We start from the raw sequence: 18872 nt of genomic DNA on the forward strand, positions 1-18872 counted from the left end.
GATAAAACCAACTCTAAGTGTCCAAGTCTCCCGGGGAGAGTTTGGATCCTAAAGAGAATAAAATTTCAACACTGATAAATGTGTGCTCCCCATCACCCAAAGAGATGAAAAGCAATTAGGAATCGACATAAATGAGGAAGGGTGAAGAAAGTTCGGGAGTGATCCAAATTTAAGCTGTGGCTACAAAAGTGCGGCCGTGGCACCATGATGCTCCACTGGAGCGATTTTACTCCCCGCTTCCTCCCCAGGGCACATCTGCAATGTCTGGAGATGTTTTTCGTTGTCACAACTCAGGGAGGCGAGCGCTACTGCATCTCGTGATCAGAGGCCGGGATGCCGCTCAACACCCTACAAAGCACAGGACAGCCCTGCGTTACAATGAGTGATCCGGCCGAAATGTCAAGGGTGCTGAGGTTGAGAAGGCCTAGAAAGAGGGCACCCTTGCCCACCTCTGAAAATCTGAGGCTGAAAGCTATGGGAGGGCTGTACATACCCCTTGGCCCTTAGCGCACATCATTAAAAGAACAAAATGTGGGCAGAGATAAACAGAAGCAAACCTGTACTAAATGACAGTGGTATACATTGTAAAAGGTGGAGTGTTATTTTCACCCAGAACTCAACACTTCTATTTCAAAGTCCATGGAAAGATCTCCCGGGGGTAATTAATAAAAATAATAAGCCTTACAGTCACACACAGACACACACACACACACACACACACACCCGTCAACAGTGTTGTATGTTACCTAAATCCCTACAGCTAGAACCACCACCACGTAACTGCTGTAGCTCAGGGTTAACTCACAAGGATACTTACAATGCAAAGGAATAAGAATTAAAAGAAAAATCCATACAAACGATTCCCCAAACAAATGGCCAATGGCTCCCCAGGCGGTAGACAGCAAGGTCCCCTGTGTACGCTTCGGCCTTAAATGAACATCAGGTACGGGCACTGGGATTTCTGGGGGTCAGATGCGAATCAACACCCCACTTGTAATTGACTGAGAAGAATGCCTCCCTCCTCCACTCTGGTTCAGAGAAGAACCTAACAAGTGGACACAGAAATCTAGTATTATGTGTTTCCTCTGTGAAACAATGCATGTCATTAAGACTCTAAGAAGAAGTTACAAAATCCCTGCTATCATAAATACATCATGACAGGGTGTCTCAGCTGCGCCTGCTGTAAGCTGCACCAACACCTCTCAGAAAACTTTTGCTGCCAAATAGTCTAAGTAAAAATGTGCGAACCCTTTGAACAAACATCCCCACTCCTGGAAAATTTTATCCTCGAGAAATAATCAGACAAGCGTGCAATGACCTGGGTACGAGAATGTATGTGTCCTGCTTTCTATAATAGCAAACACCTAGAAACACCTATAATGGACACATAAATAGGGATACATGTCCAGGAAGAACGCAGGGCCACTCAGACCAGACACCTAGGACCTCTGTCTTGGGCTGTAGGCTTCAGAGTGCACTGTGCATCACAAAGAAAAAAGAAGGTAAACAAACAGAAGTTCCTCAAATAAAGAGCAAATCACAGTCTTTGGTGGAAAATGATATTATATTAATTTTGAACTTGCAGTAGCAGCAGCTATTTGATATAAACTATTGCTTACTATTAATATTAGCAAAAGCTTCCAAAACCCCCCAAAAAACCTAACTTGGCCACTTCACTTTAAAAAAATGTGTTTTTAAAAATTTTAGAGAAAAATTTCTTCAAACAGGAACTACATGTGAAACAGGCAACAAAATTGGTATTTTAAGAAAATATAAGGCAATAAAAACATTTCCATGACTAGGAAGAAAAAGATTCACACATTTTTATATGTAGACTATTTTCTGGCTGAGATGCATTAAGGTTTACTCTCATCTGAAAACAGATTTTTAACGAATTAACTTCTGTTTTCAGTTTTCTTTATAATATACACAGGATTGAAAAGTTTGAGGAATATTTTAAGAAACAGTGGAAATTCACAATATTAATGATATGACATACAATAAAATGAAAATATTTTGTGCTTCCTGCAGTATCAATAACCTATCACACGTAATCTTATTCCTTTTTTTTAACCTAAATATTGCTGTATCAATTTTGTTGACAATGCCAATAACTACTGGCTGCCTTAGCAAAGCGTCCCCAAACCGAAATTAATTAAAGAACCACAATGACTCAAGAAAGGTTTTTTACTTTAGCATTACTGTCAGTAACACATAAATTATTGTGAAAATCTTGACTGTAACCATATAATTAGTGATTCTGCTGAAATATGGGCAAGAAAAGTAGACCTATGGAAAATTTACTATGGAGTATATGTCTATTACTCACGCAGACATCACTGGTCCATCAATAGGACACCCACACATGTGCAACTATAATTATCTTCATTCATCTTTCATAGTCTGACTTTGGGCAATAAAACCCATAGCTTTAGACATTTTTCGATTGTGTCCTAATGAAGGTATAGTTATCAAGGTAGGAGAATAGAAGACATTTATTTACCAGTTTGGAAGCTTGATTTATAACTTAAATATTTTACAGATGTGATATGGGGCTTGCATTTGTACTCTTGTCCCCGGCCCTGAAAATCACAGGGGCTGTCTGTATACATGCAAGATCCTTGCCATTTAAAGCTTTTCTCAAGCAACTCTTTTAAATTTATTTATTTTATTTTTGGTTGCGTCGGGTCTTCGTTGCTGTGCGTGGGCTTTCTCTAGTTGCGGCATGCAGGCTTCTCCTTGCAGTGGCTTCTCTTGTTGCGGAACACGGGCTCTAGGCACGCGGGCTCAGTAGTTGTGGCTCGCGGGCTCAGCAGTTGTGGCTCGCGGGCTCTAGAGCGCAGGCTCAGTAGTTGTGGCGCACGGGCTTAGTTGCTCCGCGGCATGTGGGATCTTCCCGGACCAAGGCTCGAACCTGTGTCCGCTGCATTGGCAGGCGGATTCTTAACCACTGCGCCACCAGGGAAGCCCTCTCAAGCAACTCTTAAGTGAAAAACATTACAGGTGCGCTTTCACAGAAACAGATACAGAGGCAAAGAAAGCATATACCACAAAACGTTAAGAGTAGGACTGAGAAAGTTTTTGTCTTTTGCTTATGGCATTTTCTAAATTTTCTAAACTTAGCACATACTCCTTGCAGGATTAAGGAAAGAAAAAAGTTTAAGAATGACATGGAAAAGTAATATTGTAAATCTATGTTTATCAAAGCTTTTGTTTTTAAGCAAGAACACTCCTAATTCTACATATATTCCTAGCAACCCAATTTAAGTATCTATGAAGCTGATAAAACCCAAAAATCAATGGTAGCCTCACACATGAGCATGAAGTCTACCAGAAAAACTTTTAAATAGACTTTTAACACACAAAGTAGATAGCATGAACACAGACTCTACAAAGAGGTAAGTCCACTTCTCTCCACAATGTACATCACTGTCAATGGATACTGCTTACATGTTATTAACTGACCCCCAAAAATGACACTTAAAAGAATTATGGGGTTCTTTTGGGACCCAGTATTAGGTAAGAGGCCAAGTGAAAAAGCTACTTTCTATTCCAACGTCCAAATCTCATATTACCTTGCCCTTTAATCACTGACAGGTAATAAAGATAAACATCCCTACCACAAAATACAAAAATTCAACATTGCCTACCTTTTCTAATATAAATCTCTCTCTTTTTTTTTTTAAATTACCACAATTTTAAATGCCTTTCTACAGAGGCAATTTTCATCCTGAAGAGTAGATACTGAAGCTGGGGAGAAGATAGAACTATGAAATGCCTAACTGCCATCTGGTCCTCCCCTGCTCTGGCTGTGTTTCAACAGATGTGGCATGGCTTTGCCACAAGAACTCTAACACTTTTTCCTGTAACTGGCAGAGTCAGATGATGTGATGTCATGTGACACGAGGGGCTAGATTTAAACTGGGGACTCAAGTTTCATATATTAAGCCTGGCGGACACATTTTCCAAACAGCTTTTAGTGAGGTATCAAAATGTTTTATTCAAGAACTGCTCTATGAGAAATGTTCCGCTCTCCTGTCAAAGATCACTCCACCCACAAGCATTAATAAGCTAACAAGTAAAACAACGGATATAGAGAAACTCTGGGACGGCGGCCAGAATCTTTAATCGAAAGAGAAGATTCCATCAGAAAACCTCCAAGAGGAATACTCTGATAATTGAGACTTAGAATAGGGAGACAAATGAGCCCTATCCTTTCTTTTAATAAAATAACTACTTCTCAAAAATCTAGTTTTCTAAGTGCCTTATTATCTAAATCTCCCTACCATCCTCATGAGGTTGGGGCGGGCAGCTTTAGTAACCACACCTCACGAGGAAACAGAAGAGAATTGTCTTTCCTAAGTAAAAGGCACACCAAATAAAAATTGGTGGCATGTTCAAAAGCTGATGAACATTTTCCTGCTGGGTCTGCAGTGTTTCTGGGGCATGGGCCACTTGTTTTCCCAAACCCCCATGCAGTTTTCAACTCAAAAATCATTCACTAACTGCCTAAGGTCTTAAGTACTTTATCAAAGAAACAGTGATGCAAGCATAAGACAAATGACACCAACAGGAGAGTAAAGCATGGCAGTGAAGAGCACAGACCCTCTGGAGACATCCTGTGTGGGTTCAAAGCCTGGCCATCACTTTCTAACTGTGTGACCTTGGGCCACTTATTTAACCTCTCTCTGCCTCACTTTCCTCATCGATGGAGCCTCACTCATAGGGTTGTTAAATAAAGTAATTACTGAATGGAAAGTGCTCAGAAACATGCCTTGCACACAATAAGCACTCAATAAACAGCAAACATATTTTTTACTGTCTTCAAAGAACTGTAAAATGCTTCATAATCAAGGGAAAATGTTAGAAGCATCTCCCCTCCCTCCATAAAAAAAATCTGTACTCGAGAGGAAAATAGCAGCTACACAAGGATAGAATCCCATCCTTGAGGACCTTTGAGTGCAAACGAGGTGATAAAACTTATAAATTGGATTATTTAACCTCTCAAGACTCTGTCTACTCATCTGAGAAGGAAAAAAAAAAAAAAAAAAGTAAAGCCCTCTAGCTAAAAGGGGTAAATTCCTAACACAACCAGGACAGAAAGAAGTAGAGTCAAGTTCATAGGAAAGAGAGGAGTGACCATGAACTAAACTTGTTGGGGATGGTTTCAAAAAGGAGCTAGACAGGCAGGACATCCGATCAGCAGAGAGAACGGCACATACGAAGGTATGGAGTAGGATTGGTAATAGATCCTCTGGAATAGAATTCACATGCGGGAAAAGAATAAAGAGAGTTGCAAGGTCAGAAGGCCTTGGAAACTGGACTAAGAATGTGAGCTTGACTTTATAAGCAATCTAGACATGCTTTAGACAGAGTTCTGGAAAATCAGCCAGAAGTGTATTGGTCAAAAGGGAGAAAATTTAAAAAATGCAATCTAGCACCAGAAATGATACTGGGAACAGCTTGAAGACCAAGATTTACCTGCACCATAGAGTACTGGGATTTCAGTCACCATCAAAGGCCACTCGTTCTTAATTTCTAAGTTACTATAATCTTTAATTATTACTCACTTACCAGGCGCCCAGAGCTCTGTAAATCTTATCTCGAATTCTAATAACCATGCAAGGTCAACACTATTATGCTCACTTACAGACAGAGAAAGGAAGTCCAGGAAGGTCAGATAACCTGGCTGAGAGCCCACAGGTGTGGAGGGTACAGCCAGCCTCCCAGAGGCCACATCTCTATTACTCTTAGGGACAAGGCTCTCAATCCGCCTAGGGGCATTCAGGCCCAGGGAAGTGTGGCCCAGCTTCCCGTAGACTTCACTGGCTGCTCCTGCTTGAGCGTGCCCTGCAAATCAATGACCTGAGACTATAAGTCCCCTACACACGAACCTTCAAGTTGCGAACTTTCAAAGATGCGAATGTGTGTTCCATCAATGTCAGGCGTGAGTGAAACTGCAGCTTGCCTTCCGTCTCCTATTGCTGACGATCCTTCAGTTCTACCATCTCCCACCTCCTCTCCCTCCTCCAGTCAGTAACTCTTCTTGCCTGTTCACCCGATGCCAGCCCTGGATGTCAGCTGCTGTACTGTACTACTGTACATTTCAAGGTACTGTACTGTAAGATTAAACATGTTTTCTTTATTTTTTGTGTTTGATTTTTATGTATTATTTGTGTGAAAAGTATTATAAACCTATTACAGTACAGTCCTATGGAGCCAACTGTGTTAGTTGGGTACCTAGGCTAACTTTGTTGGACTTAAAAAACAAAATTGGACTTAACGAACGTGCTCTGGGAACGGAACTCGTTCGTTATGTAGGGGACTTACTGAATGACGTAGCAGTTATTCTGAATGCAAAATTTTGAAACCCATTTATAAGGAGGTACCCTATTTCCCATCACTCCATAGAAGAGCACATTCAAGGCTGTGTCCTTAAAGGTGACCTCACTTAAAAGCCAGCAGAGCTGGAAAAACAAACACTCGGCACTCTCCCTGCACTGCTCTGGTTAAACAGTGCTGGCCCTACCCACACTGCTCTGGGCCTGATCTGGGGACAGGTGAGCGCCCAGGAGACCAGGGCTCCCTGCTCCCAGCTGCTTCCGTGCCTTTGCTGCACCCAACATGGCAGGGCCCAAAAGTGACAACAGGAATGCTTGCGGGGTGTGCAGAAAGGGCAAGACACTGTGACTCCACTGTGGGAAAAGGGGACACCAGGGAATGTTCTGATGATTCCATTTTATAGTCGTCAAAGGGGTGGCCTGCAGGATGTGGTAGGACAAAGAAGTCCTCAGTGCTTGCCTTTTGCCCTTGAGAGATGATTGCGGGCAGGGGGAGGGGGAGGAAGGAGCTGCTAAAATCAACAGTCTTAATTTCTTTTACCAAGACAAAAAATATCAGTAAGATGTGAAACAAACAAAACACTATAAAAAGGGGAGAAAAATAGCCTCAAGAACTCATTCCAGCTTAAAAAACGATTTGAACTCCAGGTAACAACAGAGATTAAGACACCACCCCAAATTAAGTGGAAACGAGGAAGGTGTTTCCACTTAACACCTGGAGAGGTGCGTTTGTTCCAGCCCAGGGTGACCCAGGCTGTAAGAAACAAGTACAGCTGGAATGCTTTCCACTAACAATTTAGCGCTTAAAACGTTAATACCTGCTCTATGTTTGTGTTTATGAGTATCTTACTTGTGTATATTTTACACACTTCTGAAAAATCAAAGTGTTCATATATGTCCAGTTAATAAGCCTCAAAAGATCTTTTGCTTGAACAGCCATCATGCCATGCCTGTTCCTAAAACAAGACGGAGAAGTCCCGCTCGTTTACGTGTCCAGCTGTCACTGACTGGCCCCTCCAGTATTCTAGTCTGTACCCAGCACTGGGGACCTGGAAACAGCGGCCACTTCAAAACATCAACACGTTTGCACAGCAGTCTTGCCACTTCGCCGGTTGAGCCTTTTCAGTTTGTTTTAAAACTTGCTTCTGGTTACAGACATACCTAACCTTAGGTTCTTCCTGAAGTAACTTTTTAACAACTTACCTCTAAATGCTGAAAAAGCAAATTTCCAAGAAGTGCGCACACAATTCACTGGAGAGATGTCATAAAGATCTAAGGCCGTGAAGAAACTGAAACTCAGTTGGGGAGTGCAGGGTGCTCAGTTTCTCCAATCCCCGGGTACATTTTGAGGTCAGTAGCCATCAGCTGCCGGGCACAAGCCTCACAAGCTTCCAGGTGACCGGCAGTCAGATGCCTGATGCTACGTAAAGTAGGCAAGAAAGCTGTGCCTGCAACACGCACGGGAATCAATTCCACGAGGCAACTGCTTCGTGGGTCTCACTCAGTGGGTCTCAGCTGGGAATGATTTTGTTCTCTGTGGCTCATTTGGCAACGTCTGCAGACATTTTGGTTGTCACAACTTGGGGGTGCTAGTAGCATCCAGTGGGTAGAGACCAGGGAGGCTGCTCAGCATCCCACTCTACACAGGACAGTTCCCCCACACCAAAGAACTGACTGACCCAGAATGTCAATGGTACCCAGTTTGAGAAACTCTGGTCTAGCTCTAAATAGCAGCTGCTAGTCACAAGGAGCTCTCGTTTCCCTGTTATTTGGTCGTTCACACATAAAGCTAATACATGCGACATCTCATTCAATTTTTTTCAATTGTTAACATTAGCTTCAAATTGCTGTCCAACAAGCAATAAGTCATTATCCCTAAGTCACAATGGGAAAAGTTACCAAAGAACAGGACACCACTTAGAGATACAAGAGGCCTTACAATTTTGCCGTCCTTGTTAATATATCACTTCCACACTTACTCCATAGAGAGATCCATAGAGACAGGATCTATGTTAGGAGTATGTCTTCAATTTATAGCACTGTATAGCCTCTCTGGCCCTGCTGGCTTCCCATTCAAAGTAATTATGGTTAGGGGAGGAACTCTGATTAGAAATTAATACTGACTAGAAATAAATTAATCAGAAATTAATTTCTGATTAGAAATTAACATTGCAATAGAAATACATCACAAGAGTAAAAGTATAACTTTGAATAAAAATGTCCCCCAATACTAAAGTCACCAGCAACAGAGCAAAAAGGCTGTGAGTTCTATAACAACCTCTTCAACCTTGGGCAAGTGACTTAACGTCTTTGGATTAAGATTCTTCACCTAGGAAAGGCAGGGGATGGAGAAGAAGATCTCTGAAGGCCAACTTCAACATTATGTTAATCATGGATATAAAATCCAACAACTAGGTCTCCTTACACTGAACCAAGGCATAGTGTAAGGAGAAACAGTACTTCAAAGTCCAATGGGAGGATACCAGGGCAGGAGGTTGCAGCCGCCCCGTGTTATCCTGCAGTTCTCCCCACTTCCACTAGGGGGCAGAGTTCTTCCAAAGGGGAGGTCACTGGCCCCCTGCAGTCCACAGACAGGCTTCATGGGGACGGGGACCCCAACAAATCGAATACAAATTCTCTGTCTCATCAAATTTCCTAAAGAACTCACAACACAAGAGCAAAATAAAGGCCTCCCTCCCCCCGCCAAAAAAAGTTAAGAATTAAGAGTCCCGCAGGCAGAGCCTCAGGTTTTCTTACAGACGAAAGCAATTAAACTAGCCCACTGGTCTTTTATCACTGGTTAACCTGCAACTCCTGCAAAAAGTTCTGGTGCCTTCTTACAGGCATGCAAACGAAGGTCTATGGAGTAGCAAATGCTAGTCTCACAATTATAGGTCTCATTAAAAAAAAAAAAAAAGGAGAAATATGTATTAATGAATGATTAATTCTTTTCCAGTCGACCTCTCACCATGAATGTGGGTATCACCTGTGAGATACCACTTAAAAAAAAAGGGGGATATTACTATTACACAAGAATATACCACTCTGGCACTATAAATAGTCATCAGGCTATTTATAGTAAGTGGGCATCCGGAAAGTACAATGACTTGAAATAATAAATCCAATTAAGTCTGAGAAAGCAAGTTAGCCAACATAGAGGCAAACCCTCACCAATCTAATTTGCTGGAGGTTCCAAAACTGTCCTGGATTTACAAAACATCCCCTGGCTTTCAATGAAAGTCACATCAGACTCATTAAGCCAACTAAGTTTACTTTGAGCCACTTCAAACCTCAAACTTAAATAGAATTTGTTAAATAAACACAACCAAGAAAGGAAAGAGAACCAAGAAACCACGGTAACTCTCGATCCCAGAGAAAAGGGTTCTCAAGTCAAGGGTTTCAAGTAACCGTGGTGTCCCGCCCTCAGTGACCCTAAAAGGAGCATCAGTTTAATCTTTCAAAAATAACCAATGTTCGCTCTAAACGATTTTCTTTAAATTCGAATTCCAAATCTGCCAAGGACAGTCAGCACAAATACGTGATCTTTTGATCTCACCCTCTGGAATGATCTCAAATCCTAAAAGAGCACTTCTTGGTGAGCACTAGAGCCTAGACTCCAAAGGTCTGACAGGCCGAGAACACAGTGAACGATTAAACCCTCGCCTCCCCCTTCTCACACTTCATTAAGCGTCTCCTCTGGAAGTGTTTGCACCCCTCTCACAGGAAGCCGGCACGTTTTGCAAAGGAAATTCCAGACCAGACCTTTCTTGGAGAAAGACAAAGTCCCCGATGAACGTTTTATTGGGCTTCCCGCACCCAGGCAGCCGGGCAGGCACATCTCCCCGCCGGGCCCCTCGTCCGCCAGCTCACCTCGCGCGGGTCGCCGCGGGGACACCCGGTGAGCCAGCCACCCCCGCAAAAGGACGCTCACCTTCGCTGCATCCCGGGGCCAAGCGGGAGCGCGGGACAAAATAAATCCCGCCAGAGATTACTCAGCCGGAGACTCCCCGGGGCTTGATTTCTGGCGACTCCCTGAAAGTTTCACCCTCTCGGGCTAAGTGCGCGCGGTAGCGTGTGTGCGCGCGGCGCGGTGAGCACCTCCCTCCCTCCTGGGAGGCCAGGTCCGGGCAGGAAAGGAGCCCGCGACCGGTTCACGGAAAGCAGCCCGGCCCGGGACGCCGGCGCCCGCCCTCCCGGCCGCGAGCGCACTCACCTCGGGGAAGAAGTTGTCCATTGTTCCCGTGCGCTCCCCAACTCGCCCGAGTCCGGCTCCCAGCTCGCGGAAGTCAGCCCAGCAGAAGGTCCGGGGAAACCATGCGTGTCACAGCGCGACTCCCAGAAACTCGAGCCCGCGGGGCTCCCCCGCTGCCATCTCCTTCTCCCCTTCTCGTCTTTCGCACCTTTTGTTTGCCCAAACCCAAGTCTCTAGCTCATCCGTCCCAACTGCAGCCTTTGTCTCCTCTTTCTCCAAGTTCCTCACTCCTGGGCGCCGCGCTCGCGAGCGGAGAACAGCTGGTGGCACATTCTTCCCCCCGGCTGGGGGAGGGAGGCGGGGGGCTGGGGAGTGCGCCCCCTCCCTCTGCGCTCCGGCCGGAGGCGCTCGGGGCGGGCAGGGGGACAACGGCCACAAAGCGAGCCCGGATATGGCTCTCCCAGCTCGAACGCCGCCCCGGTGAGTATTCGGACGCCCGGACTCACCGGCTCACGGCCACACGGAGACTTGCGGACAGGAGAGCACGGCCCGCCCAGCGCGCTCATCCGGCCCCGCCCACTCGCTCGCCTCGCCCCGCCCCGCCAAGGGCTGAGCCCCGCCCACTCAGCCGCCGCGCCCCCCCCCCCCCCCGGCCCGTCCGCCACGCCCCGCCCCTGCAGGAGCCCAGCCCTCAGCCAACCCCTCCCCGCGCTTCCGCTAGGTTCGGCCTCGCCCGGCCGGCGCGCCCCGCCCCCATCTTCGCATAGGCCCCGCCCACTCTGCGCCTCGGGCCGCCGCAGGCTCCGGGGCGGGCGGGGAAGGCGGGGCCCGAGCGGCTCCCAGCTCCCTCCCCGCCTCCCCACCTAGGTGCGGGCGGGGGGGTTGACTCTTCCCTCTGGTGAGAAAGACCAAATAGTCTCCAAGGAGGAGGGGTTGGGGGATTTGTGTGTGTGTGTGCCTTTGATCTTTAGCACGCCCTGGAACCGGCTCAACGCGGATCTCATTAATGCAGCTCGGCAGATGAGCGACCCCGGGGACGGAAGCGCGGTCCGTGGAGCTGCCCCGGCTGTTGGGCCAGATCAAAGCGGAGAAGGGAGGCTAATCAGAATTTCTGGAAGCTGCCTACCCGTGTGGAGTTTCTCTCCTGCACCCAGGATAAAAGACGTTTTCATCGCAGTGGGAAAATGTAGTTTTGTAAACTGGAAGAGGACGTGGCCAATTGCACCTTAAAAAATGTAACACTTTTCCTGGACCTAAAGGAAGCAGCAGATAGTCAAATAGAAGCGAGATGGATGAAGGATCAAACCCCCTTGGGTACTGAGTCCTGGTTTCTCTGGGACAGGTCCTCAAACTTTCGCGTGCACAGGAATCACCTGGGAATCTTGTTAAAATGCAGATTGGAATTGAGTGGGATGAGCGCTGATAATCTGCATTTCCAGCAAGTTTCAGGTGCCTTCAAAGGATGGCACCTGGCCTTGTGCTGTTCTGCAAACTGTTTGGAACTTGTCTGTAACAAGTAGAGAAACTGAGAGCAAAGGTTTAGAAACTTCTGTAGCAATTTAAAAAATGCCACGACATACAAGCACATGATCCGTGGACTCTTTGAACCGAGTATAAACCAGTTTGGGTGTTGTCAGACTCGTGGTGACTCATACCTGGCACAGCAGGGTTTTCCTATTGGTACCTGGCAGACTGGAAACAAAAACAACTGGTCTTCACCACAAATGGTTTGAGAAGTTCTCTCTAGGGGATTTGCCAACTGCTACCCATCCTTTAAGACTCAAGTCGGAAAGTCACATCTTCCATGGGAAGCCTGCCCAGAGATGTCCAGCTACTCATGCCACTGCCAGCTCCACCCAACCACCGGCCGTGGCTTATTCCTACAACTATGGAGGAAACTATATCTTGTTGGGGTAAAACTATATTCTGCAAGGGTCTTTTTGTTGGTGTCCTACCCATCTTCCGTTGGGAGAATAGAAGCTCTTTGAGAGAGGGAACTGTGCTTTCAAATTGGTATCCCCAGCCTGTTTCAGAGACTGAATGAATGAATGAATGAATGAATCATCCCCCTAATCCTTGTGTGAAAATTCAAGCATGTTTGTAACCTATCTCAGAGCAGTTCTTCAGCATTAATATCGTTGTACCCACTCCACTCCCCTTTGGAAAGAGTCAAGGTTAAATTAATTCATGATATTGTGCTCTGTGATTGCCCTGTTTCACAGGTTTACACATGTAAGCCATTAAAGATTGTGTCCCAGGTTGCGTGGAAAGTTAAGATGGAGCCAGGATAAATACCAACCCTCCCAGGCACCATAGTGCTTAGTCGAATGAGTCCTGCTGCCATCTGTGTTCAGATACTGGCGCAGAGCAATTACAGTCATGATGGTGTTAATCTGTATAGAACATCTTTCAAGAGAAAGTACAGGCAGCTGGTTCAAATGAGGATGTGGGTGTGGCTTGGTTCCCAGCATCAGCCCAGCCACCGGCAGCCTTGGCCATGGTCATTTCAAAGTCACTTTCCAATACTGGCTCATCAGTTGTAACAAATGTACCACGCTAATACAACATGTTAATAATAAAGGGAACTGGGATATAGGGACACTTTACCCTCAATTTTTCTGTAAAGTTAGAACTGCTCAAAAAAATAGACTATTTTTGAAAGTTACTTCCCTATTGATTAAGAAGATATGGTTAATAATTACATACCCCCAACTTGCCTCAAAAGAATTGTGAGGCAGATCCAATACATAAGGGTTGAATTTTACTGAATTATATTTCTTTTAAAAGTTTACACCACTTTACCAAAATCCCCTAGGACAATTGTCAAAAAGAAAAAGCAAAAAAACACATGACTGAATCTCAGGGGTGGGCTGGGTGCCTAAGAATCTGCATTTTAGTAATCACCCAAGTAGACAATTCTATGTTTGAGGATCATCGCTTTATGTTTTCAGAAGTCATCAGATTTTCCATATAAATGCACAGTCTCAAAAAGGTGTAAAGATAAACAGTAGCAGTAAGATTCTATTTGTTGAACAAACAGCAAAGCGCATGTTATTTTAAGCATTCTAAACAGGATATCAAACTTTCAAGTATTTGGGGTGGAATCAGTTGTTTAAAAGGAGTATGTTAAATTTACAAGGGCTTTGACAAAATTGGACAGAGAAGGGGAAGCACTGAAAAGTTAAGTGCTTCCTTTTAAGGAGCTGTGTTACCCAATGGTCAAAGCTGTTTGGACTAAAACATTAAACTATGCCCTTTGAGAAGTGACAGAGGCTCACAAATGTTAATGCCAGAATGGACACATTTCTCTGAAGCCAAGTTCCTTCTTTTTTAAATTTTTTTAAATTAATTGATTTATTTTTGGCTGTGTTCGGTCTCCGTTGCTGCGCTCGGGAGCTACTCTTTGTTGCGGTGTGCGGGCTTCTCATTGCGGTGGCTTCTCTTGTTGTGGAGCACAGGCTCTAGGTGCACAGGCTTCAGTAGTTGTGGCACACGGGCTCAGTAGCTGTGGTGCACGGGCTTAGTTGCTCTGCGGCATGTGGGATCCTCCCAGACCAGGGCTCGAACCTGTGTCCCCTGCATTGGCAGGCGGATTCTTAACCACTGTGCCACCAGGGAAGCCCCCAAGTTCCTTCTTAATTATCCTACTTATTTCTCAAACATGCTCACGGAGTGTTACATTTGCAAAATAAAACAACAAAAAAAGCTCAAGTTACATTCTCTTATTTAGCTGCAAAAATTAACCCATAAGTGACAGAAATTTATTTGTATATAGATGGGACCATTTCCCCACTTTAAGGGAGATTTCCGTACAGGTATGTATGTGAATAAGTACTATGATCCTCTTCTGTTTTTGTTTCCACCACATGTTTGTTTGTTTTCAGTTGACGTAGCTTGTCTTAATTTCCTTTGTGATTTCGAATTGAGTTCCTTTGCTGTTGTTGTGTTGCTGATGGCAGTTCCTAATCGGGATGTGTCTTAGTGTATAGAGTCTTCTTTATTACCTTTGTTTTTATAAAGCACTCGCTCTAATTGCTCCAGTCAGACTAATGGTTTAATTACCAGTTACGGGAAGAGAAAGTTCTGGAGTTTCTTTCACACAGATTAGAAGTTAATAACTGACACAACCTTAAAATCCTGTTTTCCATGCTTAACTAAACAGCAGTTCCTTTCGGTTCACTTATAGTCTTGGATCTTTAAAAATTCATGTGTTTTTGCCTTTTGAACAAGCAAATATTAAGGGAATCTTCGTGTTCTTTAAATTTTTAAACAAGTGTTCCTTTTATTTCTCATAACAACTTACAATTCAGAAACCCTTGAGGAAGTTTTGTTTTGTTTTGTTTTTTCATGTGAAACTTAAAACAGTTGTGAAAGAATAAAACTCGGGGGGAAAAATACCTGAAATGTTTCACATTGTAGTAGAATTAAACAAGTACAAAAAAGTAAACTCGGAAATGAAGCAGGGATAAGACACTCAAAAACTGATTTGCTAGCAGTCATTTTTCTAAACAAAATGGGCTACAGCTAAGATGTAATTTACCTAATCAGAGAGCCCTCAATGGACAATCAATGCCAACTAAATCCCCATCACTTCACACTACAGCAAGAATGCTTTCTAAATTGATATCCCACACAAACACAGAGTTGTTTTCATAAATGAATCCATTTCCGTTTAAAGTGCTGAGTCCTGGTCCTGTTGGGTGTGATAAATAAATGGTATAAAGATCCACGAAACCCTCCCTGATGATAGATTCTGCCCACTTGGAGTACGTTTGACGCCTCCCTTTCTCTTTGATTTCTTTTTGTCTTCACACTCTCTCTCTTAGAACAGAGTAGCTCCCAGGATGACTTTCTCAAGTTTACCATCTCTCCATCTCTGTTGTTAATCACATGTTTACCACTTCCAGACCTTGTGCCCTCACATATTCCCCTCTTCCTGCATCTTCAATCTTTCCTGCTCACATTATCTGAGCCAATAAATGTGGTTGTGTCTATTCCACTTGAGAATGGCTGTTTCTTAACCCAATTGCTCCCTGAACTACTGGGCCATCTCCCTTCAGACCCCTAGCTTTTCACTGTCTACACTTCATCCCAAGCAATTTACCCTTCAGCCTCTTATGAGTGGAGATCATAACCCCATTCTCTTGAAGATCACCATGACCTCAAAATAATCAAATTCCACAGCCTGTTCTCAAATTCCACAGCCTGTTCTCAAATTCCATCCTCCTTGACATCACCCCTCTTTTGAAATTCTCATTTCTCAGCTTTGGGGCCAGCTTCACAGGGGTTCAGCTATAGGGTTAGTTGCACAGGACCCTAAGCTCAGAAGGGGCCCTGGGCTTGGTTTAATACTCTGTTGTGTTGTCTTAAAATTCTAATGATTTTTGAACCAGGGACCCTGCTTTTCCATTTTGCATTGAGCCCCATTCTACCTAGCTTTATGTAGCCAGTTCTACCTAGCTTTAAAGCACTGCATTTGTTTGGTTCTCCCATCTCTTTGACCTCTTTCTCTGTCATTTTTACAGGCTCCCCTCCTCCCTCCCTCCTCCAAAATATGGTCAATCCTAAGCCTGCATTCTCTTCTCCACTCTCACATTCTTGCCATTAATTCTCAGTACTTCAGCTGCCATCTCTTCATAAATGATTCCCAAACCCATAACTCAAGCTCAAAGAAGTCCCAGCCCCACGTTTCCAACCATCTGTTTGATTTCTTCTAGTGAGGTCCTTCTCATCTCTCATGCTCCCAAACTACCCCTTCTTCACCCTCCATTCACTTTTACCAACTTCCCTATATAGAGAATGGAATAACCCTAATTCAGTCATCTTGATGGAGTGGATATACATCATTCAGGGCTGCCCCGTATCTTCTGATGGTCCTATCCACATGCTGAGAGTGTCCTCACATTGGGAATCCCTCCAACCCAATGGATAATCTTCAAGCTTCCTTTGCGCCAGACATGTGACTTCAGTACTACCAACTGGATGCACCCACTCAAGTTTTAACCTGGGGAACAAACTACATGAGGACACAGGGGAGATTCAGAGAGTCAGTGTCGGTGGCAGAGCTGGGGGCAGAAGGTATGTTTTAGTGGTCAGCTGTGGGGACGTCACTCCTAGGCTGCCCTGGTGGGGTTCTTAAGTTGGTAGGTGAAGCAGCCTGTGACCAGCCAGGCCTCCTCTGTGCTGTGGTTCTAAGAATTATTTCTGGAAGCTTAGCCTAGAGCTCATTCCTTCAGCCCTTCCAATGATGCGGCAAGCTGTGTAATACTGTTTAATAATCTCCTCTTGCTTAAATTCTCTGAAGTGGATTTTGTTTTCTACCACTTGCCAATACCTTAGGAGGAGTGACACCCTTAGGCTGAGGAAAGTGGGGTCCTGTCCTTGGGGGTGCTTTTCTCAAAATGGTCTAAGTCCCATTTGGTGCCTGGGATTGGATGGGGCCAGCAGTGCCATCCAGAGAGGCCACTCTGGACCCAGATCAGGTCCTATGTGGTCTTCAGTCTCTGCCTTTCCCCTTTGGGGTACTCACCAACCCTCTACTGTGCACATGGTGTCATCCAGAAGTCCAGAGCTGGCATTTATGGGGGTGTTCATGGAGCTAATGGCTGGACCTCAGTCCCAGGAAGACAGCCACCTAGATTTTCCTGCTGGCCAATGCAATGTGTTTTCCACAGGATTGTGAGCAATTGGGCCACTGGAATAATGCTGACAAGCTGATTTGAGTGACTTTCATTCACCTTGGACACAGGAGGACTGCAGTACTCTTCGCCAACAGTCCCCCAGTGACCTTGGGCTTAGCCTGGGTGTGGACTCCTGTGTCAGGTCTCACCTATGTGTTCCAACCGGCAGTGGTACTGCGCGAGCCTACAGCATCGTTGGGCAGTGGGGAGGGGGCAGGCGTCTTTGCCCTGTGTGCGTTCCACTCCTGGCACGCAGGAGGGTCATCGTAGTACTTCCGCTGGCTCTGCTTCTGATGTCAGGCAGTCTTCCTGGGTTAGCTGCTCCCATCTCCTCCTGGATTTTCTAGACAGCTGCCCTGCAGAGTCAATCGGCCCTTGCTACCAATGTCCTTACTTGCCTCAAATCCGTGTGGTGTCGCTGTACTCCTGTAGGTGGACCTTAATCTGAGCCAGATGAGAGATGGACATTTCTTGCATGAATGGGACCACTCTCCCCACTGCACTCATGGCCCCCTCCCCTGGCCTCCCCGTTGGTGCTGGTGTGTGGACAGCAAAGTGCAGTCAACGTTGAAATCGACCGTGTGCTCGGGATGCCTTGATTGCAGCCTGAAGGGTTCAAGAGAAGATTTAATTGGAAGATGTGTTGTTCAATGGTTCTGCTATAAAATCCTCAGTGGTTATTGTAGCATGACGCCAAGATGAATTATCATTCACATTTTCTTGCCTACTCGGGGTTGGACTTGCATTTGTGGCCACCATCAACAAAGCACCGTGACAACCTTTGAGAGTGTCACTGGCAGCCAGTTTCACAGGCACAGGATGTATGATGTAATGTCATAAACGATGATGCAACAGCACTAAATAAACGACATGAAGAAACTGCAGAGGTCAGAATTTCTATATTGTTTTAAAACAACCAGGTTCTGAACAGCCGTGACACTGTGAAGAAGTTTCCCTATCCTTTTCTCATTATGAGAAATAAGAAATGAGCCACGGATGGCACATTTGACAACAAGAACAGGAGGAGATGTTTCCTGGATGTGAATTGGAAGAGCTGGTGCCTGGACCCTAGAAGAATCTTTATGTACACTCAGAGGAATAAACAAATACAGAAAGATTCATTATTGTCAATTTTCATGGAGGAATCACTGTACATTACATGGGCTCATGCATTTTGTAATATATTTTTAAATCAAATTATTTATATACACAGGGGTCCCCACATCCTAAGGGAAGAACAGTACAAAAAAAACAGCCTAAGGCTGGCCTACAAGTGAGAAATTTGAGGGTATAATTCATGGGATGCATCCCAGAGCCAGCTCTCTATAAATTCTCTTTAGCAACCTGGCATGGCTTTGATTTCCCCACCTGAAATCGCCTGAAATCACCACTATTGCTTTTGCTTCTTAAATGAGTGAAGAATATTTTTGGAATTTTTTTTTCTTAGTTTCCATTAAATGCCAAGTGTGCAGCTGCTGAGAGTATTAGGAAAAAAGCAGATAAGTGCAGAAAATTGTTTATATAAAAAAGTCCAGGATAGAGTTGTTGAGAATAGTTACAAAGCTGGACACAACTTAAATGCCCCTCGGCAGGAGATCAGTTGAGTAAATTATGGTAAATTTGGTAACTGCCCAGCAACGTATCTCGTCAGCGTGAGTT

The 18872-nt window shown here is 44.8% G+C and overlaps 1 protein-coding gene across 1 annotated transcript in view; it reads right to left on the reverse strand.

Annotated features, from left to right (window-relative positions):
• MYO10 (myosin X) overlaps positions 1-11079 on the reverse strand; it is a 212048-nt gene extending 200969 nt beyond the window's left edge. The window contains exon 1 of the mRNA XM_061189146.1: positions 10555-11079. Within this exon, the coding sequence (XP_061045129.1) occupies positions 10555-10575 (21 nt within the window). The 5' untranslated portion in view covers positions 10576-11079. The remainder of the gene's footprint in view (positions 1-10554) is intronic.
• Positions 11080-18872: the final 7793 nt, after the last annotated feature.

Source organism: Eubalaena glacialis, chromosome 4, assembly GCF_028564815.1.
Source record: "Eubalaena glacialis isolate mEubGla1 chromosome 4, mEubGla1.1.hap2.+ XY, whole genome shotgun sequence".
Taxonomy (NCBI): domain Eukaryota; kingdom Metazoa; phylum Chordata; class Mammalia; order Artiodactyla; family Balaenidae; genus Eubalaena; species Eubalaena glacialis.